This window comes from Solanum tuberosum, unplaced genomic scaffold (genome assembly GCF_000226075.1).
Source record: "Solanum tuberosum cultivar DM 1-3 516 R44 unplaced genomic scaffold, SolTub_3.0 scf00436, whole genome shotgun sequence".
NCBI classification, from domain to species: Eukaryota; Viridiplantae; Streptophyta; class Magnoliopsida; order Solanales; family Solanaceae; genus Solanum; species Solanum tuberosum.
The window spans coordinates 236,822-263,750 of NW_006239373.1; the positions used below are offsets into that span (position 1 = coordinate 236,822).

The following is a 26,929-nucleotide window of genomic DNA, read 5'->3' on the forward strand; positions in this document are numbered from 1 at the left end:
TCTGGTGACTACCTTTTTTTGCATATCTGATTTGTGTAGCACCGTGCATCTCTCCGGACTACTTTTCATATTTAATTTGTGTAGTACCGTGGATTTTTTCGAACTATTTTCTCATGTCTGAGTTGCATAGCATCATGTGTCTTTTCAGTGACTCCTCAGATTTGATTTGCATAGTTCCATTCGTCTTTCCGGTGACTCCTCAAATCTGATTTGCGTAGGGTTGTGCCATCATTCCAACCCTACCCGTATAATTTTTCTTTTTCAGTAGGGTCATGCCATCATTCCGACCCTTCCCATATTATTTTTCTTTTTCAGTAGGGTCGTGCCATCATTCCGACCCTACCCATATTATTTCTCTTTTTCAATGGGGTCGTTCCATCAATTCGAACTATCCTATATAATTTCTATTTTCTAGTTGGGTCGTGACATCATTCCGACCCTACCCATATAATTTTATTTCTTAGATTGTGACCACTTTTACCCATCAAATCTAATACTCCGGCATATGAGCATGTTTCGGGCAGTTTTTCGGTGACTTGTTTAATATCGACTGTCTATTGATTCCAACATGAACCATGTACTTTATACTAGATTTTGAGCACTTACAATGTTCGCTGCATTGTGAAGAAGTCTATATGGAGTAACCACCTAATTTTGTTGCTCAGGGGGAGTTTAGTAGCCTTGTATGTTGATTACACAAGTCACTCTATGGTCTGAAACAGTCTTTGCAAGCTTGGTTTGGGAAGTTCCAACACTGTAATTTTATCACTCTGTGTTTTATCGGCATTATGCATCAAATTCAGTATTTCATGAGAAGATCAAGCACATTGAAATTTATTGTCAATTTTGTGAAGTCGAGTGATCAACTCACAGATGTCTCACCAATCCCCTCATCGGTCCTCGTGTTAATTACATTTGTAACAAGCTAGGTACATGAATTGTATGCACTAGCTTGAGGGGGAGTGTTAGAATATGAATAGGGTTTATACAATCCTATTAGAATAGGAATAGGTTTATACAATCCTATAAGAATAGGAATAGGTTTATACAATCCTATTAGAATAGGAATAGGAATAGAAATAGAAATAGGAATACTAAATAGTATCCTACTTGGTAAAGGATTGTATTCTAGGGTCTATAAATAGGGTCTCAATGTAATAATGTAGACACAACAACAATTCAATAATATTCTTTTCCTATATTTCTCACAGGGTTTTAAGAGCAAAACACAAATAAAGTATGGGCTTTGATGGAAAAAGGCACAAAGGGAGAAAAAAAATACAAAATATATGTTTAGTTCAAGACTAAGTATTATAAGCATGAATGATAAATATATGAACAAAGAATTAGAAAAAAATACACGATAAAGTGAAATATCAATTGTTTAGTGTCGCTTCTTCAGAAGAGGCTCATTGGTAGAGAAAAGTATGTCTTAGAACCTTGATGACGTTATTGAAGTGCACATTAAGCGAGGCGAAGCGCTCAACACGTTTTGAGACTCGCTTTAGGGCTTAAACGCCATGTGAGAGGAACAAGCAAATAAACAGGAGGTGAAAAGATACAAAAGCTGGGTTTGATTTGGAAGAAACGGGTGTTGGGTGGGAGTCTTTTTATTTGATAAAAGAATTATGTGGACGAATGAAAATTAGCCACTTGTTTAGTGAAATTTCATGTCAGATTTCTGTTAACTAAAGGGCTTTTTGAACCTAAAGAAAACATTAAGGGCATTTTAAAATCAATTGGTGGAAGGAGGGCATTCTGAACTATTTCTAATAAGTTAAGGGCATTTTGAGCCTTTTCCGTTCAATGTACTTGTTTAACACATTTGTTCACAAACAGTTGTTGTCATAGCTCAATATTCAGCTCTTTACTAGATCGAGCAACAACATTCTCCTTTTTCTTTTCCATTAATTTATGTTTTCTTTCGTCCTATTCAATGTCTAAAAAATCAGTTTCTTTTCGTGACCAAGGTTAGTCGCATAATCGCTATTGAGGATTGAATCTACTTTTTTAGCTGTTATTTTTTGGGTTTCAAGCTTTCATTTGAACTGTTGTTTGTTGGGTTAAAAGTTGCTGTTTTGGCTTAAAATCTGCATTTTATCTATCATACCTGAGTTTGCTGCAATTTATCTATTGTTTTTTGGAGTTGAAAGTTGTTGTTTTGAAGAAAGAAAGCTGAGAAAGAAAGAACGAGAAAAGGCCTAAATTGCCAGTGAAAACGGGTTTAGGTATTGGGTTGGGTGGGAGTCTTTTTACTTGATAAAAGAATTATGTGGACTAACGAAAATTGGCCACTTGCTTAGTGAAATTCCATGTCATATTTCCCTTAACTAAAGGACATTTTTGAACCTAAAGAAAATGTTAAGGGCATTTTTCAGCCAAGAGGTGGAAGGAGGGAATTTTTGAACCATTTCTAATAGGTTAAGGGTATTCAAAACCTTTTATGTACATTGAAAATTGAAGTTTGTAGACATTAAAGAAATAATGTTTTATTGTGATAATCAAGCAACATCAGGTATAGCTTCTAATCCAGTTTTCATAAAAGAACTAAAAATTTAGAAATAGGTACCACTTTGTTTTGTTGAAGGTTATTTCTAAGGAAATTATCATACACCCTTTGGCTCAGCTAAACTACTACTACAAGCTATCTTTACAAAGGTTCCTCATAGGACTACGAAGTGAAAACATTTCTAATAAGTTTGGTGCATATGATTTATATATTATGTTCCGACTTGAGAGGAAGTGATGGATATTAATGATACTTCAAACAAGGAAATCAACAAGTGAAGCTCACTTATTTGGAAAATCGCAATATGGATAAGAAACTCATGAAGTCAAACCACACAATAAGTGCATCTCACTAAGGTCAAGGAGGAGCACGTGTAGCACACAATCATTTATAACTTCCTCGCATATGTTTAGTTTTCATATAGCAAATCTTACACCTATTATTAGGTGGTGATAAGCAATCGTTAATTTGAAGGAATTCACAGATCTTTTCTAATTTCAACTTCAATTTTTGTTCTAGAGAGTTCTTATCTCTTTCTTAGTCTACACATTACTAAATTGAAGCAACACTTCTTTTGACACTTGGATCTAGACAAATTGGGTACTTTTTAGGTATTCAGACTGCTCAGTCCAGATCAGATATTCTCATCTCCAGTGTAAGTATGCTCTAGACATTCTTGTTTTAGACCCATTGACACTCTTATGGATCCAAATGTTAGGTTTCTACTAGGTCCATATTAGTCCTTTTAGTGACCCTGCAAGATATAGGTGGTTGGTTGGTGGGTTGAATTACCTCTCAGTAACTCGGGATGATATTGCCTTTTCGGTGAATGTTGTAAACTAATTAATGGACTATCCATGTGACTCACTGGGATGCAATAGTCTATTCTTTTTTGTGAGTGTTGTAAGTTAGTTTATGGACTCTCCACCATGTGATTCAAGTATCTATATTTTTTTTATACATAGAATCAATTTTAGAAGAAGATTATTCTTTGAGAACTGAGGACATGAGAAAATACTGAATACACAGATGTGGATTGAGTAGGGTTATCTTCTAATAGACGTTCGACTTCTACATATTGTATTTTACTTTGAAGTAGTTTGCCTTGGAAAATCAAGAAACAAATTAGGTTGCTAGATCCAGTGAGAAGCAAGAGCATCAAATAATAATTATTGTAACTTGCGAACTCATTCACACCAAATAGTTGTTCTTCATGTTGCAACGAGTCTGGTGCTTCATGAGAACCAAACACATGGAGAAGGACCACACTTTCTCGCAGAAAGATACGCTTAGGAGACATTGTCATGAAATTCATGAAGTCAAATGATCAGCTGGAAGATATATTCACCAAGTCTTCCACGGGTGTTCTTATAAATTATAAACTTGGTGCGTACCACTTGTATGCTCCAGCCTGAGGAGAGCGTTAGTTAAATGTAATCAGGTAAGTGCATATAGTTATGTTAATGTTAGGGCCCACATCGGGAAACAAAATAATGTACATAGTAAAGTGTTCACGTAAAAAGACTTAGATGTGATGTGTAAGACAAGTGTTTTCACACATTCTCATAATTCTTTCTGCCTTGCCCCCACCAATGCTCAACATTCATACTTTTTAATGTGCATAATGTAAAGAAAAGAGAAGAAAGAGATTTTGGGAGTAAATTACTTTATTATTCGGTCAAGCATGTTGGGACTTAAATAATATTTACACGTAATCCATAAAAGGAAAGGAAAGTAATTTCTACTCCTAATTATTGCACAATTATATGGTTTTTAAGCCTAATCCATAGTTACAAAGAATTTATATTTGTAATATTTACATTCTTAACACTTGTATACACTGTATTCAAAATATATTGTGGAATTGACTAATACAAAGATAGTCATTGACGTTGGGAATAACCTAACGTCCACGGAGATTGGAGATCTTGTTCATATTAATTGAGGAGTATGATGAAGTGTAGCTGTCTAAATCCATAAACCTAGAAAGTTGTTGTCACTGGTTCTCTACTTGTTCACCTGTGTCAGATTGGGATGCAGTCAGTGTAGCTTAGCAGTTCACTGTTGGGCATAAACGATTCAAGTGGCTTTTGGATTGTCAAGAGATTCCAAAAGAAGGAGATGCCAATTTGGAGGAAAATTTAAATTGGTTATGGATGGATGAAGAATATGAGGTCTGTAATTCAGCATGTCTAAGAATAGAAGTTCGACTATGTGTGTTTTCTCTGGAAGAGCTAGGCACCTCTGCAATGTTGGTGCCAATTTCACTGGATAGGATAGGGCAGGAGAAAATTCAGGGGTTGAGTGTTCCTACTCTAACTTGATGCTGTTAATCTGAGGACGCTAAATTAGGTTGTGTTGATGGAGGAAAAGATGCTGCTCCTGAATATTGGATTCTGCTTAAGTTTTGGTTATTTTTGGCAAGAAAAAAGAGAGGAAAGTGAGAGACTTATTTTTTATATTGTCACTGTTCATCTAGTCATAAAGCTGTCTTTTGGCAAGGTTTGCATTTCCTTTTTCTTCTTATACAATCTTCATATGAAATTCTTGTAGTTTGAATATTTAATAATTTAACTGTAGCTCTCCCAGAAAAAAAGTCAGCACTTTTAACTCCCTCCCTCTTGAATCGGATGATCCAGTCATGTGTATTTCTTAAAATGTATGAAAGCGGGATATTACAGAAGAAATGTAGTTAAGTGGGATATTATAGAAGAAATTCCACATCAAGTAAAGAATGTGTGAAATAATATTGATTTCCTGGTAATGAGAAATATTTTAGTTAAAGAAAGGATTCAAGTGAATTGAAATGGGATGGATGAGGAATAATAGTAAGTAAATTGTGATGGAGGTGAACATGTTTACAACAATTGTATCTAAACTCATTTGTTATTTGCTTCATCGACGAAGTATAAAACTGTCTTGTGTTGCAAGGTACTTCTTGTATAGAACAAATACTGCTATGTTAATAAGGTCGTATTTGTGCCAAATGTTGCACTTCTATGTTCTTTTATTTGTTTTAAGTTAATAAACTGATAGCTAACGTCGTGATTCAAACTGTTATGTTGCAGGCAAATGGACTTTAATCAGGCAGGCAATACTTGAACTGTCACTTCTGAACCTCTTGAGCAAATTTTAAGAGAACTGATTTATCTGCTTCCAAGTCAACTGATCCTAACTAGTTGAAGCCGGTCTACTACCTCTCTGCATCATACAGTTGATCGTGGGGAAACACACATATTTCTAGTTTCAGTAATTTTCCTTTTGTATCTTGCATGCAGTCATTCAGAAAGAGATAGGAGTGCCTTCTACGCGTAGGGAGTTGGAACTTTAGAAGGAATGAGGTTGACCTGATATGAATACATGGATTGAAGACCTAAAAGCTATGCGGCAAAATACATGCAACAATCAAGAAGTTTGCATTCTCTGTTATTTGCTGAAGTCAAATGGCTATACCATCCATTTGAATCCGAATGGTGTAGTAGCGTTAATCTTTTCTTCCTTGAATTGTATATTTCGGTTTAATACTAAAACAGAAAGAGACTAGCAGAACAGTGGCCATGTGTTTGAGGACATTTTCTGAGGCAGGCAGAGCAAAAACAACCCAAACGATACTGCAAATGATCATTTAAACTGTACTTCCTGATCTTTCATTCATTAAGTAAGTTTGTTTATAATAGTGTCTTGTACTGTGAGGATTTACTCCTGTGTAACATATAGTCAGATTTAACCATATTTTTTCTTATCAGCCATTGTAGTGTCAGTAATTGGGACTTGTTATAGGAGGAGATTATGCTTTTCAGACTTCATTGAGTTGCCTTCTATAATAACAATCTGTCACACTCCCCCCCGGTTGTGTTTAGTGAACAAAATTTACAGGGATTGAATTTGGTTGGTGGTTGATTTTTGTTTATGACCTTCTGAGTTCTGACACTGGAATTAGTCTGTTGGTAAGCATTGAGTTGAGGGTCTATCAGATACAACAAAGATAGGGGTAAGGTAGGTGTATGTTCTGCCCTCCCAAGATTTCACTTGTAGGATTACATTGGGTCGTTGTTGTAATCATTGTGAAATTCAGTTACCATTGGATCTCGTCTGTGGATTGGTACGAAAATATACAACAGGTAGCAAAATACTGGTGGAAGAAAGAAGAAGAGATAGAAAAGGTATATACCATTTTATTACCTTGTGCATTATGTTATTTCTTTTATTTCTTTTTTTAATTTTCCACTTGGTATTCACTTTGAGGCATCTAACAAATCGGGATTTGTGCTGGGAAGTTTCACTCTGAGGGATAAAGTGTTTCCTACCAAAGATGATTCCATATCGTAATTATATTTGGTATATCTCCTTATCCCATTTCTTAGAGATCCCATCTTATGCCAAATTCAGTGCATCCTTTGAACTATAAATAGTTGATTACCATAATGCAAACGAAAGCAACCTTTTACATAAATTGCTTTTGTTTGAGGTAGCAACATTTTACATAAATTGCTTTTGTTTGAGGTACAAGTTTACTTATGATTTTGGCAAATGGCATCCATGTGCTTGACGCCTAACTTATAGGTACCCGCTTGTTTGGCCAAACTTCTAAAAAATTTTTTTATTTGTTTTGAAAAATGTTTTTATGAAATTATTAACTTTTCAAAATTAGGGGGAAAACAGTTTGTATTTGGTAAATTAAATGATTTTTAAGTGTTTAATAAACAAGTTTTTGGTCAAAGAATCACTATCATTAGGTATTCAAGAATCTCACAGGCCACGTTGAAATGATTTTTCTCTTTGTTATATGACCATTTCTATTTAGTTGTATACTTGTATTAAATTGATGGATAGTCAACTTTAATTACAATTAACAATGCTGGTACCAATATGGGTTGTGGTGCACTGGTGGGAGTGTTTTACCCTTAATCAGAGGTCTCGGGTTCGAGCCCTGGGTATGGAAAAAATCCTATTGGGAGCGCCACCCCTGAATGGGTCATGCAGTGCGCGATTCGAATTTAGTCGGAGCTTCAATGTGGGCTCCGAACATCGGGTGGGAAACCATAAAAAAACAATGCTTGGTGCTGTGGTGCATTTCTATAGGGTGTTAATGTAGGATTTATTTAGTGTAATTAATCATTAATATGATTTGATGTACATTGATTGCATTTGATAATAGTCATTAACTTAAATGTTAAAATGAAACCTAAGGTTCTCAAATTCCTCTCTCTCTCACACACACGTACGTACCATGTACTTATTAATCACAACGCTATCAATAAAAAGTTTTGATAGAGTTGTAAATACCTCTTTATTCTTAAAGATTTTCTGTTTGAAACCTGAGTATTGGAAGAATTTTTCATCCTTCAAAATAGATTTTCTTAATGTGAATTCAAACTAGACGAGCATGTGTACCACATACGTGGTGGGAAACCAAGAAAAATGTAATTGCTAACACATAAATTAATTTATGTGCCGAGTTGCTTGACAAATGGCAATGTATCATTGAAAAAATTAAATTTTATTTTCTTGACCAATAGAATAGCAGAAGAGAAATTAATAGTATTTCTTTCTTAGTTGTAGGAGGTGTGGGTGAGCATGAGGTGGTGCTCCACATTCTTTTTTAATTGCAATATTTCTGATTCTATAGACATCTAGAAAATTAAAATCATTTTCAAGAAATTACATTTTTGTGGCAAGTTATATAAATTCATCTATTTTTTCAAAGTGGTATTTGATTAATTATTTATTATCATTTAAAAATATAATTGATTCTCGGTTTTTGCTTAATTTGTTTTACACCGTAAAATAATGGGATATATATATATATCTAATCTAGTAGTATTTCATATTCCCTTAATTAATCGTCTTTTAAAAAGTAAAAAAATATAGAATTTTTGTTAAAGTCTTCTGCAAGTATGAATTTTACGTTCTCATATTCAAACTTTCACTTGTATTTCTTTACATGATTTTAAAAAAATAATATGAAAAGTAATTGAAACGTACCAACACAAAAAAGAAATCAAGATATTTGAGATGATTCAAAAAGTCTAATTTTAATTATATAATAAAATGATATAACACGAATTTAATAAACTAATCATCGAATTGAAACATTATACTATTAAATAAAAACAAATTGGAAACACTAGTTCCAATCTTAGAACTCTACGAGAATAATGTGCTATATGTGAAAATATTCATAGGATGAAGATAACAAAATAAAACTTTTTTCTTCTTATAACATAATAAAAAAGCTAAATTAGTTAACTGAAAATATTCCTATTATATATAACAAAAAAAATCTGAGTTTATGAAGAAAATCTTAGTCCTCACTCCTCATATATGGCACTAATATGTCAAGATTACCTATCAATAAAAGATTCCCTCCACATTGTCAAGTAGTATATTCTAAAGAATCTTTTCATTATTCTTCTCATTAATATGTAAAAAAAGTTCAAAAATAAAGAAAACCCTTCAATTATATGTCCGATAAAGGTTGTGATGGAATGATCATATGTATTTCTATCTTTAATTAACAGAATATAATCAACCACCTTGAAACTTATATCTTTGAAGAATTTTAAGAAGTTCTAAATATATGTAAATAAGTTTTTTTAAAACATGTTATTGTTACTAATTTTAACATTTGAACTAAGATTAAGGTGGGTGGAGTGGCTCAAAAACAGCTCCTTGGCAGAGTAAGTAGAGAAATATGAAATTTTAGACAATGAGATGATAACAATTTATTCAATATGGCCTCACAAGTGAAATGTAGAAGGATAGGATATATGTGAATCTTATTCTTATCTTTATGAATTATCGAATCTGTTAATAGCCCATTTTAGGATTAGTAATTGAAATTTAAACAACTTTTGAAATATTAGTTAAAAATTAGCCAATTTTAAATTACAATATTATTTTGTCCTTATTTTTTTCTTAATTAGAAAGCAGTAGAGGTCCACTTCTTCATATTTTTCTTATTCTTTTTCAAACTTTGGGACACTTCCTTAAAAGTGTTTCTTTTACTCTATAACATTGTCTTGGAGTGTAAAATTTTAGGATGTTGTTACGGATATCAATTTTTACAATTCGAAATTTAAGAATATTATTTTAGTGGTCAAACTTATACAAATTAAACCCCATATTTTGAATTTAAATTTATACAAATAAAACTTTATGATATTGTTTAAGAGTTTGAGAAGGAGATAATTCAAATTTCAAAATAAAATAAAATCTGAAGTTTAAAATGATAATAAGTAAAACTTGAGAATTTTTTTTCTTTGAACTTGAATGATGCAAATGAAAAGGTAATTATGTCTATGATGAGTAAAGAATATTACTTTACATCTATGTCAAAAGTTAATTGAATTCTATTAAAAAAATAAAAATAATGAAGCATTTCACATGTTTAAGTCCTTATAATTGTCCAAATATTATTTTTTAATTAATGGGCGGCTTAATTTCAAACCAAAATCAATGTTTGAGAAGATGCAGTAGGTTACTCAAATAATTTTTTTATTAAAAAAAAATAACAAAAAAAAAAAGGTTTTTGTCTGAATTGACCAAGTCAACCAACTTTAAAAGTGAAGTCATATTAATTCTTTACTCTTCCTTAAAACAAAAAATTACAAAATTTCGACAATTATTGTAATAAAAAGGGTAAAAAAAAGAAGAAGAAAGAGCCACGAAAAGGTTTAATCCTCCGTCTTCACTTTTCTAGACAGCTAATCAGCTGTGCAAAAACTTCGCCTCTCTCAAGTTGTAAAGGAGAAGAAAATGGGTTGGTTTCCTTGTTCTGGACCATCCAAACAGACCTCAAAGAAGAAAAATTCAGTCGATTCCGGCCGGCACTCTACTGGTATTTATCAATCTGCACAAGTTGTGATTTTTGTGTATATAGTCAACTGATTGTTTGATTTGGTGAAATGGGGTTGCTTTATCTTTGTTTAGTTTTGTGGGGTTTGGTTGTTTTGGGTTTTTACTTCTGATTCTTGGGTATTCAAGTTGTAAAGTTGTAATATTTGTGTATATAGTCAACTGATTGTTTGATTTGGTGAAATGGGGTTGCTTTATCTTTGTTTAGTTTTTGTGGGGTTTGGTTGTTTTGGGTTTTTACTTCTGATTCTTGGGTATTCAAGTTGTAAAGTTGTAATATTTGTGTATATAGTCAATTAATTGTTTGATTTGGTGAAATGGGGTTGCTTTATGTTTGTTTAATTTTTGTGGGGTTTGTTTTTTTTGGGTTTTTACTTCTGATTCTTGGATATTCAATTTGTAAAGTTGTAATCTTTGTGTATATAGTCAATTGGTTGTTTGATTTGGTGATATGGGGTTGCTTTATGTTTGTTTAATTTTTGTGTGTTTTGGTTGTTTTGGGTTTTTAGTTCTTATTCTTGGATATTCAACTTGTAAAGTTGTAATCTTTGTGTATATAGTCAACTGATTGTTTGATTTGGTGAAATGGGGTTGCTCTATATTTGTCTAGTTTTTGTGTGGTTTGGTTGTTTTTGGGTTTTTACTTCTGATTCTTGGATATTCAAGCTGAAAAGTTGAAATCTTTGTGTATATAGTCAACTGATTGTTTGATTTGGTGAAATGGGGTTGCTTCATGTGTGTTTAATGTTTGTGTGTTTTGGTTGTTTTGGGTTTTTACTTCTGATTCTTGGATATTCAAGTTGTAAAGTTGTAATTTTTGTGCATATAGTCAACTGATTGTTTGATTTGGTGAAATGGGGTTGCTTTATGTTTGTTTAATTTTTGTGGGTTTTGGTTGTTTTGGGTTGTTACTTCTAATTCTTGGATATTCAAGTTGTGAAGTTGTAATCTTTGTGTATATAGTCAACGGATTATTTGATTTGGTGAAATGGGGTTGCTTTATGTTTGTCCAATTTTTGTGAGTTTTGGTTGTTTTGGGTTTTTACTTCTGATTCTTGGATATTCAGCTGTTTACCATTGAGGTACTTTGACCTGGATCTTGATATCATAATCACTGTGTTAAAATTTAAATGTTATGCTACTTGATTGTTGTGGTAGTATGTTATGGAAGTGCCGCGATGACCTGCTCCCTCTGGTTAATTTAGTCTAGGTTGTAGTTGGATCCAAGGGGGTGAAGCTGGAATGAGAATTCTGGGAGATCAGAGTTCCATCACAGAAGAAAATGAAATGTTGGGTGATCTTTTCCTATCTGGCTATGCCTTGGTGGGAAGAGTCATTGACCGATATCGTCTAATGGAGGAATGCAGGCATCCAAAGTAATAATTGAGTGGTGTGCATAAGCTGGCTTAGCACTACTGTCATTTTAAAAGAAAAGGTTTTGGTCATAGTCGTCGAGGAATTATTTGCAATTGGAAATTTAGAATTTTGGGACAAATTATGGTTAATTTGCGGAATGGTAGTACTTTAGAATCGGAGAACTAGTGCCTTCAATTAGTATCTACTAACAAGTTAAGTGGCAAATGATATCATTACTTTATGTCATTTTGTATGAAGGCCTCATAGAACCAGAAGGAAGGTCCTTGTAACATGATGTGATGAAATGTTAGAGGAGTTTGGTAGCCTCAAGTCTGGTTCCAATCTTCCACTTCTGCAGACGAGGCAAGATGGTTCCCCCTACCAACTCCAGCACCAAGACAAAATAAGAAAAGGACAAAACACTTTGACCTCCAAAGATTTGCAGCTTCTCCATTTCACAATATATAGATTTTGGAATTTTTAACTGTTTTATCTCAGCATATCATATCAGTTAACTAGTTATCTGCGTATCAGGTGACAATGTGTATTGTGCATTACTAAAATTTTGAAGAACAATGGTTGTCATAGATAAATTATTGGTACCATTATTCATAAGCTTGTCAAGTGTTGCTGTTTTTGGTAGCTTATGGCATATTAAAAATTCTAATGTAACCAACATCAGGTAGTGAAGTTTGATAGTTCAAATTTTAAGCAATCTTTCATAGTTAATGACACTTCATAGTTCAAACTTCAAACAACTTCCCCCATCCCTAAGTTGAACCAATTAAAAAAGTTTAGATGTCATTTTCCCTCTTGTCAATCATCCTTCTTATTTCTGAACACTTGTTGCCTCACTTCAGTGTCATGCTTTTGCTTACTTTTCTATTTTATGTTCTTGTCTTCAGATAAGTTGAAATCAAAGAATTCATTACGCTCAAAGGAAGTTGATAAGGATGCAGGGTCCAACCAAATTGCAGCCAAGACTTTTATATTTCGTGATTTAGCAGCTGCAACAAAAAATTTCCGAGGTGATTTTCTTCTTGGAGAAGGAGGCTTTGGTAGAGTTTACAAAGGGGTGATCGAGTCCAATCAGGTCAATTCTCATCAAGTCTTTTTGGTTTTTGCTAATAATGGAACGTAACAAAGTAATCAATAGTTTGGTTTGCCTCTAATCTACCAGATTCTGTTGCACTCCCTACTGAATAATGTTGTTGTGTAAATCTTCAGAGTATTTTACTGATTTTTCTTCTTGATTCTTACTGAGCCACGGCCACAGACTTTTATCTTTTTCGGATGAGCATAGCTATGTTATCTTAAGTTGGCTCATTTGCAGAGGGTGAACACTTGGGGCTTCTTTCCAGTCTGTCAATTGGCAAAAAGTGGAACACTGGGTCACTTGAGTTTTTAGTTGCATGAGAAATCTGAAACGTAAATTTCACTTTTGCTCTTTAGCATCTGCAAAGTGAGGCTAGGACTTACTCAAATCAGGAAAATACTTTTCTTCTTTCTAACAAGTGGTGATGTACATTTCATGGATACTTTGGTTTCTATTACGCTTTTTGCCATATTCGTTGAGCTAATTGGGATCAATTCCTTTTTGCCATATTCTGGGTCGAGCTCGTCGCACCGGGCTTGCCTAGTGTGGGTTACCTCTCCTATGTGGTTTGCGAGCTATTGCATAGGAGCGGGGGTTTTACCTTGTGCGCACCCAAAGGGTAGCGGCTGCGGGTTTCCCTTGTCATCAAAAAAATAAAAATAAATTTGGGATCAATTCCCCTTTTCTCACATATATGTGGGGTTCGAGTTGAAATAGGCAAAAGGTATAACTGATAGTCATTTACATTTTCTTCTAGTGTTGGCACCATGCTTGATGGTTTGCTTCTCACTTCTAAGTTGTTAGCTGGAGCTGAAGTTTAACATCTTTTGTTTACTTTAAATGGTGCAGGTCGTCGCCATCAAGCAACTCGATCGTAATGGATTGCAAGGCAACAGGGAATTTCTTGTTGAAGTGCTGATGTTAAGTCTGTTACACCATCCTAACCTTGTAAATCTAATTGGCTATTGTGCTGATGGAGATCAGAGACTTCTGGTCTACGAATATATGCCATTAGGGTCATTGGAGGATCATCTTCATGGTAATCTTTCTTAGGTAGACTTTCTTTTTCATTTTATTTTGAAGTCGGATTAAATTTGGAATTGAAGTATTGCTCTGCAGATCCTACGCCAGGTAAGGAACGGCTAGATTGGAACACAAGAATGAAAATTGCTGCCGGAGCAGCAAAAGGGTTGGAATATCTACACAGTGCAAGTCCCCCTGTAATATACCGTGATTTAAAATGCTCCAACATTTTACTTGGTGAGGGTTATCACGCGAAGCTCTCTGACTTCGGCTTGGCCAAATTGGGGCCTGTAGGAGATAACACCCATGTTTCTACAAGAGTTATGGGTACTTATGGGTACTGTGCACCAGAGTATGCCATGACGGGACAATTGACTTTGAAGTCGGATGTTTACAGCTTTGGGGTAGTCCTCCTGGAGATCATTACAGGCAGGAAAGCAATTGAAAGTTCAAAAACTGGAGGAGATTTCAATCTGGTTATATGGGTAAGATTTTCTTATCATACAGCTTTTTGGTAACTCTTTTTTCTGTGGTGGCCTGTTGTTTCATTGATGTATTATGATCTCTATAGTTGTTCAACTCTAGAAGGGAAGAAAGTATTATCGGACAGTTATAAAATGTCTCTACAGTTATCTGCAATCCATAAGATGAGTTCAATGAATGAGTAAAAAAACTGGTAATTGCTGATTTAATATGCGTTTGAAAAATCTAGTGCACTATCTGGAGGCAAATGCGTCTGAATGGCTTTAGAATCCTTCGTGGAAGATCTAGAGTATTTTTTTCCTGAATGAAATAACAAATATACTATTACTCTTAACAGTGTTTTAAAAGGCGGGGGCGTGAGGCGAGGCGTTTTACTTAGTATAGGGAGAGGCATAAGCCTTGAGACGTGGGGCGTAAGCCCTATGGATCTTCAAATTTTTAATTTATAATATAGTATAATAATATAATAACACAAAATTATAAAAATAAATCAATAGTTTGAAATAATTACAAATATGATTAAATAAACTAATAGAAAATAAAAGTTCTGACATGATTATACAAGTATAAATAATCTAATGTCTTAACTTTCTAATAATAATGAATCATTATTTCTCAAAAATATTTTTTATCATACTATAAAATTTACCCCCTAAAAGAAAATAATTAATAACCTTACTAGTATTATAATAAAAACATCACTCCATCATGAATAAAAATAAAATTACTTTCAAATAGCTAAATAAAATATAATAATTTTGAGACATGACAAAACAATGAAGACCAATGTTAAGTGAAAAGGTAAAATTTCGTGACGTATTTTTAAAAGAAATGTTACGTAATATATAATTACTTTCACAGTGTTACCAAATAGGAAATATGTGATACTAAAACTTGTTATTTGAGTTATTCTCAGTCTTCTTATCTCTATAGATTAAAAATTATCAAATATCATACAATTATTCAAGAATTATGAGGGTCAACAATGTTAACTAAAGATTTTAACACATAATTTGTGTAAGATCTGTTAGGCGAGCCTCGAGGGTTGGGCGTTGGGCGTGATTGAGGCGTACAGTCGGGCGCTTGGGGCGTAAGTCTGACAGAACTAAGCCCTACACTTGAGTCTCGGGCGTTTTGCTAGAGCCCTGCCCTAGGGCGATCCCCAAGGCGAGTCCCAACAGAGTTTTTTAAAACACTGATTCTTAAGGCTGGGTAAACCAGTTGATGTTGACGTGCTGTTCAATGAAACAGTGTCAGATGACACCACTTGAAGCAATGTATCTACACCATGGGGGGTAGGGGCAAGGTTGGGTATTTCAGTTGATGTTGACGCGCTGTTAATCTCTGTTTAAAGCTGGTGGAAGGTAGTGGAACATTCAGTGTCGGAAGTTTCCTTTCAAGGTCTCGTTTATGTGATGTTTAGGGAAGATCTTGATCCTCTATTGTGTGTCAAATGGAGCGAAGGAGAGATTTATAGAGTTTACATCCTCTTTGGTTACACTTTTCTTGGGTCATTATATGTGTGTGGGGGGTGGGGGTGGGGGTGTAGATTGTTCTTTTCTGTTAGGCAGCCATAAAGAGAACCAAGTTTCTAATTATATAGTTGTGCTCTGTATATCAGGCAAGACCATTGTTCAAAGATCGGAGGAAGTTCTCACAGATGGCTGATCCAATGCTACAAGGCCATTATCCAGTAAGGGGCATGTACCAAGCTCTAGCAGTTGCAGCAATGTGTGTTCAGGAGCAACCTAACATGCGTCCAGTCATAGCAGATGTTGTCACGGCTTTAACTTACCTTGCTTCACAAAAGTTTGACCATGAAACCCGAGGGGGCATCCAAACTTCACGGCCAGGACCTGCTACTTCACCTAGAATGAAACGATGGTGACAAGCTGCAAAAAGGTTAAAATGGAGCTATGAACTAGATGGGTGATGGGAACAAAACAAGATCATCAAAAAAGGGGGAGCCAAGGCTGGAACCTCTTGAATATCAGCTAAGTTGAAAGTACAGATAACAAACCACAATCAGTGGCACCTAGAGTGCAGGTTCAATCATCTGAACTATATTGGCGCAACAAATATTTTTTCCCTCAGAAGTCAGACCAACTATGAGGTCCTCCCTTGTTCTTTCTCAGTTGAAGCTGCTAGTTCCTGTTAATTATTGCATTAATAGGTGATTTATGTTTGTCCAATTTGTGGTTTTGGTCATTCTTTGGTAAACCTCCAAATCCTGGTCTGGTATTTTTGTTGTACAGACATGCCTTGTGTTTACGAGTGCAAGTATGTATTAGAATAGCTCATTATGATGTACAATCGCGTGATTGTGTTTATTTCCTGCAGCTATATAAGTTGAAATGACATTTTCGAGGAGAACTCATAAAATTGTAATACTACAAGCTAGCATATATGACTCTTGAATGCTACTAAAAGAACATTTTGTTTTCTTCTTCTTTTAATGTTGGTTTACTGTTCAATTTGATATAATGAGTCTCATTAAAATGACTTGTTGACTCCCCATATTGTAGAGAAAAAAGAGAAGATTTAAGTGTTGTCCATGGAGAAGATAATCGTTGTAATAATTCATCCCAACCTGAGTTGCATTAAGAAATCAAATTATTACAAAAAGAAACATGCTAAAAGATTGTTAATTTTGTCATTGTCATATCAATTGAATAAAGTACATTTGGCAGAGCAAGTTCAAGACAACGACGAAGAGAAGAAAAAAAAAAAGGAACATCATAGATATCTCCTCTATCCTCCTAAAGAACATGATCTTGAGAGCATCCCAACTCATTGATCAGATTTCTTTACAAGACTCAGCAAGACTCCAGTGCTTAGACATGTCGCTACAACACCAAGAGACGCCTCTGTGGAAACATGGTATCCTGCGTGAATTTTGATATCAGTTAAGACACTTCCCTGGGATTTCAATTGTAAGAGGAAAAAGCTCACCTGATGTTTGCAGAAACTTACCGAAAAAGTCTAGGATCATTTTGAATCCAATGAATCCCAGGACAACACCAATGGAAGGCTGAATAGAAATTGGATCTTAGTTAAAAATTATCATCCATGAAAGTGAAGTGAACTTTAAGGAACAGTCACTAACAGACTTGCGGCTAGTTTGATTAGTTCTATTTAAATATTCTAATGCTATTGTCTGTAGAACAAGAGCTCTAACTTGAGCAATCATGACTGACTTGGGACGATTGAGTGAATGGCTGTTGTAATACAGCAAGCAAAGACTGATAAAAGCAAGTCAATACTCACCTGTAGATATTCCAACTCCCCCATACTTTCAGAAATGAGTGTGTACAATGACCTCAATCCTGCATAAGAAGAGCTAGGTTGGTCACCTAGTTTATAGGGAAGAAAAACATATTTCGCAGAAGGGTAATAAATAAAAATCTACTTCTTCACGAAATCAGAATGAGTAAAAACAAGACAGATTTTTTTCGTGAACAACTAACCCCATGCACACGAGTCCTCAATATATATAAAAGAATGTCAACGACATGCCAAATATCACTAGTTTAAACCAACTCGAATTTGGTACAAGAAATCACATTTCAATTAGTAATTGGCTTTTTTTATAGCTCTTGTGGTTAAAAACTTAAAATAAGAAGCAAAGTAAAGAACACAGGCTTTACCTAAAATTGCAAAGAGATTGGATGTGAAAACTATGAAAGGATCTCTTGTGACACCAAAAACTGCTGGTATAGAATCAACCTGAGAAGAACACAACATTGTTGTTAGGACGGAAACAAACAGGTATGTTAGCCCTTAAGATATGTCAAATCCAGCATGAACAGAAAACTCACAGCGAATGCAATATCACTGAGTTCAATAACCGCTACTGTCAGAAGTAAAGGGGTAGCCTGCCCAAAATGTTTAAGGCTGTTAAAAATCAGAACAATCAATATAAAAAATATTCTAGAAAAGTATATAACAAGTACACAGGCTTTTGTTTGTATAGATGGTCAAAAGATGCCGGATTTCGTTAAGCCAGAAATTTAAAAGTATAAATTGATATATGCATGAATATTATTGAGGTGACATGCTAGGACAAATATAAATTTCAACTGCTAAAATAACTCCCTGTTGACTTACTTTCCGTACACCATCCTGCAAAGTTATGAACCTGTCACCATCATATTCAGCTGCAACACCAAGAAAAGTTTGAAAAATTACCATATATTTCAAAACCTGAAAGGTTAAATTTATGTACAAGGACCAGAGCTTCATCATCCTAAGGGAACTTGTTCCTGGATCCTACTCATGTATCATAATTCATATGAATTAAAGAGTAGCTCGAATAACATCACGGAACTAGAAGAACATTAGTCTCTGACAGGAAAAACATAACCTAATTCATGGGTTCCCGCCAACCCTTGCACTCCAAATAATCTTGCAAAATCAAAGCAAATATGTAGCAAGGAAAGGGAGTATTTTCTACATATGGAGTTTTAGTTACACTGGACCATGAATTTTGGTGATACCCAACAGATTAATAGCATGAGGGTGAATTGTATGCACTTTTTCATCATCTGCTCAAAGTGTACCTTCTTTCAAAAATAGGTTATCACGAGAATATTATTGATATAGCACAGACCAGCGATAAGGGTATATGCTGGGCCAAGATTACATCCAAAAGAGAATTTACAATGTCCATAAAGAACTAAGAAAGTCAACTATCACATCCGGCTCTAACACATGTGCCATAGCTTTGTTGCACCAAAAATTACGTAAAGATATACACTTGAGCTTAAGATTAATTATATTACCCTTCTTGCCTTCAAAAACTCCAGCATTTCTTTCTTGTCGTATTACCAAACCATATCTTTGTTCTATAAGTGATTTCTAGTCTTTCAAGAGGACATTGGCCCTAATTGTCTTGCCGTCACTCCTTTAATGCCCCCAGAGAAATGATACTCTTTTTTTATTTATTGGAAATAGCAAGTTCTAAAAAAATGATCCTCTATTCTGTAAAGTTCAATAACGTTATCGTTGATAAAGAATGTTTTTTCCATTTTTTTGAATGAAGAAGTATACAACATGGAGTATATCATATATATAAACTCCTAAGTTTTCTTTTCAAAAAGAAAACCCCACTTTGATGGGAACCTAGAAGGGAAGAGAACTATCAAATGCTAAAAAATTGGAGCATAACTTACTTCACAAAGTATGTCTCCGAAAATATTAAGTAAACAATCGCATTATGCAGCTATACAGAATCACATTGCACATCCTTCAGAAGAGGCAGCAAAAAAGAAAGAAGAGAAAGGGACTCCTTTCTTAAATTCCCATGTTTGTAGCATTGCACAACTTAAAGATTTTTCTGTAAACTTTACACGAAGCTCTCAACTACAAGCTAGGATTGAGAAATCAGCATAGGAAGCAAAGTTGAAAAACGTATCACAAGAATAAATCAAACTAGCAGTTGTCATTGTAGTTGGACTTGATCACTTCAACTATTCCAGAACAACCAATACCAAATTAGTACCAAGTACCAACATAAGAAAAAAATCAAACAGCAATCATTTGCAGGAGAACATATAAGACCAACTAGAAACCAAATATTGCACCTAATTATGAAAAGACAACAGAAATTTTTACATGTGATGGGAATGAATTTCTGGCAGGTCTTCACAATGAAATTGTCAGATAGATCAGCATCTTCTTCTTCTCCAGTGAACAACTATGATGAGATAAAAAAAAATAGGTATCATGAATTAAATTGCAAAAATGTTTTTGGGACAACAATATCGATCAGAGAGTAATATATGAGCCCATTTAGGTATCCCCTGGGTGCTCTTCTAGTTAGCTTACAACAGTTCGGAACAGGTGAGGGCCTTTATGCTAAGCCTGTATACTAGAGCCCATTTTCACATGACATGAAAAAGAAAAGTCAATGTACTAAACCAAGATATATTTTTACATCCAGGGGAACTCCAATGAGTATCTAGCAGTCTTTTTCAACATACTTTTAGGCTTGATTGGTAAAATTCAAAATTCTGGCAGCATTGATTGCATGACTTGAAGTGATATCTCTTAAATGTTTATATTTTTGGTATTCCCTTCTAGAAAATTACTCGAAAACATGGCATAATAGAAAATCCCTCATAGAGAAAATGTTAACGCTGATTACTAGATTTGCAGCGGTAGGAGAGATGGCTCTGCATTTTTCTTCTTTTTAAGCAAGTAGTCAAACTTTTATTTCACTAAAAGCACCAAGAAGGTGTTAATATGTACAAGTCAAAAACACTTAACCATTCTCAAAAAATATAAAAATATGTACAAGTCAAAAACCCAGGCTCCCTCCTTAATGTCTAGGGAGCTCAGGAACTCAAGTAGCATGTTAACATCAAATATCTGTCATTCTACACCAAATTTTTTTTGCATGTATATCTAATTTGTTACATCGGATTGGCTAAACCTTCAAAATGTCTTCTAGTCTTGTCAAATTACCCAAAACATGCAGGCTGGGATAGCAAACCATATCTTCCTGTTCTCTCTTCCCATCTGCTTTCAAGTCCAGCCCCACAGCAGTTCCTTCAATGTCTAACAGAATACCCAGTTTAAATTGTACACACTGAAAACATGCTTTAAAGGCTGCAGTGTATGAACAAGTGATGTATCTCTCCTTCACTTCCTTCACATATGAGGCATCTATTACACATTATGAAATCCCTACTTCGTAAACTTGATTGAGTTAGACAAGCTTCATGCACACCAATCCAGAAAAAATTGGCCACCTAGGGAGTTGCATTGCCTTTTCAGATTATATTCCAAGGTCACTGCGGTGGACCATTTTAATCTGTGGTTAATATTTCATAACCATACCTGGCAGTACTTTCCATCTCTCTAATGTCTCCACCTCACTGCATGTTTCCTCCTGATATATTAGCATCTTCTAGTATTCTCAGAAATTCAGAGACCTACTATTTTCAGTCCTCAAAATTTCTCTAAAATTGGCTTCCCTGGCATTGTGCAACTAATGCATCAGGGTTGACTACCAAACTGTACAAGTATAGGAACTGCTCGTCCACAGGAGTATGGCGACTCCAGGTATCTTGCTAGAATTTCTGTCCATTACCAAGAAGTAGGTGTATGCAACAAAATCATTTCATAAAACCTTACATTCTTACAGAGACTAATCCCCAGGAGCATATGACATGTCAGCTGACCAACAGCCCTTAGGTCCACACCTTGCACTGCTAACCTGTTTCCACAGTAGTTTTCCTTCCAAAGTATACTTTCACAGACAATTACTCGGGGCTTTACCACCTAGGCCTCCAATTAACTAGATGGCAAATATTCTTTTCCTTATTGCCTTTCCACCAAAATTCTCTTGATATTCTGTCCATTCTCTTCTCTACTTTTGAAGGGAGGGGTAAGATTTACATCATATGATTAGCAAACTATCTAGTGCACTATTTATAAGTTCATTCTTGACATGTACTTCATGATGATTTACCCTCTTTCAACTAAAAGAAAGCACTAACAATTTCTGTGAAGTTTCATGGTGATATGCAACCAACTCCCACTAGAAATAGATAACATCTTTAAAGAGCAGAAACTAGAGGAATGATGTAATAAGTTGTACCGAACACGTAATGGTCTGTACCTTCAGATCTTCTTGGCTCAAGTGTCATCTATATTTTCTCAATTATGAGACCATATAGCATCTCACTAAGTTTCTTGTTTTCTTTTTCCTTTTTGAAATAGAAGGCATACTCAGAGATTGGAGTCAGTGATGGCAAGAGGATTCTGTCTATATAGGTTCTACAAAGAATAAAACAACTAAGTTATCCTAGTTGAGTCATTGAGAAGCAAAGATTTAATCTCTCGTTTCTACCTTTTTACTGCACTCAATGTACTTTTAGTTACTTCTGCCAGATGATACAACTGACAGTTGATATGACATCCTCAAATTGATTATATAGTCAAATCAACAAATTTAAGTAGTTTTGCCTATAAATTTTTTGCAACAGCACTAAAATAAAAACGTTGCAACTCTCAGAACAACAAATATGCTAATCCAAGTAATTTGGTGGTCATCGTGTTCTTACATAGGATCCTTAGAAAATTTATTTAAACAAGAAATAGCAGTTGCAGAAATAATCATCATAAGCATTACTGGAGTAACACAGTTATGAACAGAGAGAAGACTCTTTGAGGCCTCAAAGTGATGATCGTGAAAATTAAGTATCTAATTGCCACTCCTAACTCCCACCCTTGTTTCTACCTCCCATGAATGATGGCCACAGGTATATGTGCATTGCATGTATCAGAATTTTTTGGGGCATGCTTGTTCTTATCTATGTTACATAGGCTTTTAAAAATTATATATGTTACATGGACTCAACTAAGAACATGTATCCACTACAGATATATTTAAGTACCAGGTACGTGTATGTGTAAGTATCCCGCATATGTATGTACAAGCATAAGGTACAAGTACTTTGCTATTTTTTAATGTGAAGAATTAATACAAAGTATCCACACTCATGTCACAATTGTTCAACATGGCTACATCAAGGCAAATTAAGGATCATGTAACACAAGTTTATCTACTTTTTAACATTGCATCAGCAAAAAGAAGCTCAAAGATGGTATTCTAATTCACATGAATGTAGATAAAAGAGAATTCACCTTGAATGACGAGTATAGAAGAATCCCCGCCAACAGTAAGTTAACTGCCTCAAATCTCTGAAATGACATAAAATGATAAATGTGAATAACTCTGAATAATGTGTATTTCTCTGGGTAGGGGGATATACTTGGAAGTTGGAACTTCTGCATGTTTATGTAATTACATGTTTGCAATGAAATTAGCAGCCAACCTGCAGGGTTGCTGTTCCTAGCAGTATGATAGACAACCTGAAGATTATGGCACCAGCAATTCCATACGAGAGCACCCGGTTCTGTAGACCCAATACGCACATTTGCATCATGAACATGGTCTCTTAATTGACAAATACAAACACTGTCCAGTTTAAATAAAGTGGAAGTAGGGCCAGAATGAACACAAACATTGCGAGTACGAACAGTAAGTGCAGAAAGATTAGCACCGCACCTGATACATAAGTGGTACTTTGAAATATTTGAATATCAGAACGAATACAAATAAATTATCCACTGACAAACTCTGCTCCAGCAGATACCTGAAAATGTATTAATTAAACTTAAAACCAGTAAATCCCGAAGCAGTCAAGCCCAGAAAGCACAGGAACTTGATAGGAACAAAATTTGAAGACCTAGGAAGGCAGCGCAATGTCTAAAATTGAGTAATAAAGAAAAATCAAACTACTCAATCCTCAGTGCAATCCAGCACTTAAACATTTACAACTCTAAGGGCAAAATGAGAATTTTATTGCTCATCATAAGCAGCATCAAGAAAGTGCTTGCTCACTATTTACAGAAAGATGGCAAAAGAAAGCAGGCTTTAAGTTTTTACAATGGAGCAAATTTCATGTTTATCATCGGAGGGAACATCTCTGTAAACAATCAAATTTTCATGGCCAGCCCAATAACATCTATGCAACATCTTGCACTTATGTGATGAAGGGTACATTCATGGCCTATTTTGTGAATTGGTTGAAAGGAAACTTCAGAGATCCTCACTCCTGACCACAAACTCTTTCCCAATCAAACATGTAAAGTATTCACCTGGCGCAGTTAATAACTCCAAGATAGAACATTGTTCTAGGCTGACCCCTTATCAACTCTTCAGAGGCCACACCCCTGAATGTGTGTATCAAATCAATAAAACCATTTCTCTGCTTGATAACCTAGACATGAGATCTTTGACTTTGAATTACAGAATCTTTGGCCTACTTCCATTACTTAGGATGAGCCCTGATACATAGTCTCTCTCACTGAAACACATTGTGAAATTACTATTCTACCTGGTGACTACCACATTGCTTAATAAAAATACAGTAAAGATATGCGAAGGATCAAGCCATTGTATAACTAGAAGTTGTAAGAACTTTCTTTCTCACCCCACCTCCAACTATTTCTCCTTTTCTCTACTTCGCATATTTTTTTCCCAGAGTTCTTCTCACTTGAATCACAGAGATATTATATAGTGGCAATTCTAAATAGCTTTATATTCTTGTTATCGTTTTAGCATTACGAATAATTTCGAAGTACTCCACATTCCGCAGTCGCAATCAACAACAGAGGTTCTATCATCTTAAAACAACAAAGAACTTCAAGTGTTTCCAAAATTTATAGGCTTAAATCATCAATATGCTGAGAAAAGTAATTGACTCTTTACCCAGCGAAAAATTCAGATGACTTGCTAACTCCATCCGTGAGCCCCACGCCAACACCAAATGCCACTGCTGAAAACACCTATATAAATCCATCACTATATTTCCTTCAATTTAGAGTGCTCTAGATCAGTCTGACAAACAATAAACGCTGTTATGACCATAGCAAGGATTACTTACACACAAGGCTACTGTCCTGACAGAAGACACATAAGTTCCAGACCCTTGAGTTCTCTCTTCTGCTTCATAAACAGCAAATGTATTATGAGACATCTTAATATCGTTAGTGCCATTATGTGACTGTGATGACTTAGTCTCCTCTGCAAATTATTTTTGGCCAGACACATTACATTCTAACAGAAAAAGGACTGACAACCAATTGCCTTAGAATATGTTAACAGAAATTCCCAAGACTGATGAAGTGATGGATATCATTTATCTCCTTTTCTTTAGTTTTCATGTTAGTTGGATAGTAAGTTGAAGCCATTTTGGTAAATTAACCAGTGGAGATCAAATTAAAATGATATGGTGGGGAAGATTATAATGGATAACAACCTTCAAAAGAGCTTGCAGGTGAATCCATTACTCTGGTAATTAAATGGTGACAGAAACTTGAACTAAGTTCCCCATTTATCTTCTTTACAGAATGGTGGGTGGGTTGGGGGGGGGGGTATGTTTGACATATAAATCAATCATATGGAAGCAAGGATGGTCATATTAGTTTTAACAACTGATGTTCTTATAGAGCTAAAGATGTGACATAGTTAAAAACATTATGAAAGAGAGTACATAACATTGGCAACTAATATGCTATTGCATTAGATGCTAAATGTAAACTACTAGAAAAGAAGTGTGAGGCAATATTTCATGAATCCGGGAATGTATGCAGTAACATTTTATTTCCACTTGTACGACATGATTTGGTACAGCAACAAGGAAAAACAAAGGGAGATCATTATACACGACAATGTGAAGTAGATTTCTGATCTGACTTTTGGTTAATAGTACTGGATATATTGGTTTTAACGAAGATACAATTTTTATTCTAGTGTTTTCATTTTCCAAGTTCAGACCAATAGAAAAGAAACCCAACATGTCCTGAGCAAAAATAACTGAACATGACTACGTTATCATGCTGGGAAATCCCACATCTACAGAACTTCATAGAGTATGATACGTTACCAGCACAATAGTGAATTTCCAAATTCTTATCATTTCATTTTCCATAGCTGAGTTTATTTTTGGCTTAATAGATAAACACACTCAAACTTGGCCTCAACTAGCAAGTAACCACTCCAACCTTTGAGAGTGCACATCTAGATACTTTAACTTGGTCTCAACTAACAAACACTCCAACTGGTCCCCACTGTGTCTCATGGAAACCATACACTGACGTGACACATAAATTTCGGAGGTGTCTAGGTGATCGTTTTGTAAGTTGTGGAGTGTTCAACTGACACAGTGTACAAGAGTGAGGTGTCTTGATGTGCAGACTCAAAGTTGGAGTTTTACTCGCTAGTTGAGGCCAAATTTGAGTGTATTACTTATGAAAACAAGTAGAGTAATAAGAATTCTAATATCTAACCAGCATTAGACAACTCTTCCCCTTGTTCAGATTTTCTCAAGCAGGAAACCACCGCACTATATCTTCTTCCTCTACATTTACACCCAACTGCAACCAAAAAAAAAAAAGAAACTTTAATACCATATTCAATGTTAAAAGATACTAATATTCTTGAAGAATTGGAGATATACAAATACAAGCACCAAACATGCAGCTTAATGAAGTGGATCGAGAACCACGACATCTCAGGTTCAAATTATCCAATTTACACAAGTTTACACATGAGCGAAGATGATCTAATTGAAAGTGAACCCATTTTGGGGATGTAGATGGCGAAGAGATTGGGGAAATCTTATGGAACTTTGGAGGCAACTGAGTAGAGTTGTTATGGATTATGGAAGCCAAATTCATGGCTCTTCTTTAGCTATTTTACTGCTTCCTTCAACAATGAAAATGGCTGCGACAACTTTCTGCTATCCGATTCCTAGATAGGAAAGTGACCACAATTCCCAAATTGTCCACTCATTTACTCCATCCCATTTATATTTTTCGACCTTGGTTTAACTTAAAGCCAAAGACAATTTGTATTTCTCTCTGACAATATTTGTCCACAGTTGATTTTGTATAACTATAAAAGTAAAAGAATACTTTTAATATATCATTTTTTGATTATAATAAATACAATATATTATAATTAATAATAAGGATAAATTAAAAATTATGTGTAAAATTATTCATTAATTTCATAAAATTGACAATTATTG

General features: G+C 34.8%; 3 protein-coding genes across 5 annotated transcripts in view; 2 read left to right on the plus strand and 1 right to left on the minus strand.

Moving 5' to 3' along the window:
• Positions 1–6,313, plus strand: part of LOC102590489 (two-component response regulator-like APRR7) — an 18,208-nt gene extending 11,895 nt beyond the window's left edge. For both annotated transcript variants that reach the window (XM_006363618.2, XM_015303550.1), the window contains one exon: positions 5,578–6,313. In XM_006363618.2, coding sequence (XP_006363680.1) covers positions 5,578–5,592 — 15 coding nt within the window. In that variant the 3' untranslated portion in view covers positions 5,593–6,313. The remainder of the gene's footprint in view (positions 1–5,577) is intronic.
• Positions 6,314–10,125: 3,812 nt separating this feature from the next.
• On the plus strand, positions 10,126–16,780 carry LOC102590835 (serine/threonine-protein kinase CDL1-like). Its single transcript, XM_006363619.2, has 5 exons — positions 10,126–10,349; positions 12,628–12,815; positions 13,668–13,857; positions 13,938–14,326; positions 15,946–16,780. The coding sequence occupies exons 1-5, from the start codon at positions 10,268–10,270 to the stop codon at positions 16,210–16,212; spliced, it is 1,116 nt and encodes a 371-aa protein (XP_006363681.1). The 5' UTR covers positions 10,126–10,267; the 3' UTR covers positions 16,213–16,780.
• Positions 16,781–16,897: 117 nt separating this feature from the next.
• Positions 16,898–26,708, minus strand: LOC102591196 (thylakoid membrane protein TERC, chloroplastic). 2 transcript variants are annotated; one of them, XM_006363621.2, is made up of 14 exons: positions 26,369–26,708; positions 26,187–26,273; positions 24,782–24,840; positions 24,607–24,683; positions 23,401–23,488; positions 23,168–23,248; positions 22,977–23,033; positions 19,938–20,019; positions 18,432–18,481; positions 18,143–18,199; positions 17,972–18,050; positions 17,592–17,650; positions 17,298–17,355; positions 16,898–17,209 (listed from the first exon to the last, which is right to left on the minus strand). In XM_006363621.2, the coding sequence occupies exons 1-14, from the start codon at positions 26,574–26,576 to the stop codon at positions 17,115–17,117; spliced, it is 1,137 nt and encodes a 378-aa protein (XP_006363683.1). In that variant the 5' UTR covers positions 26,577–26,708; the 3' UTR covers positions 16,898–17,114. The 2 variants fall into 2 exon arrangements, with proteins under 2 accessions (XP_006363683.1, XP_006363682.1); XM_006363620.2 differs by having other exon boundaries at positions 26,357–26,708.
• Positions 26,709–26,929: the final 221 nt, after the last annotated feature.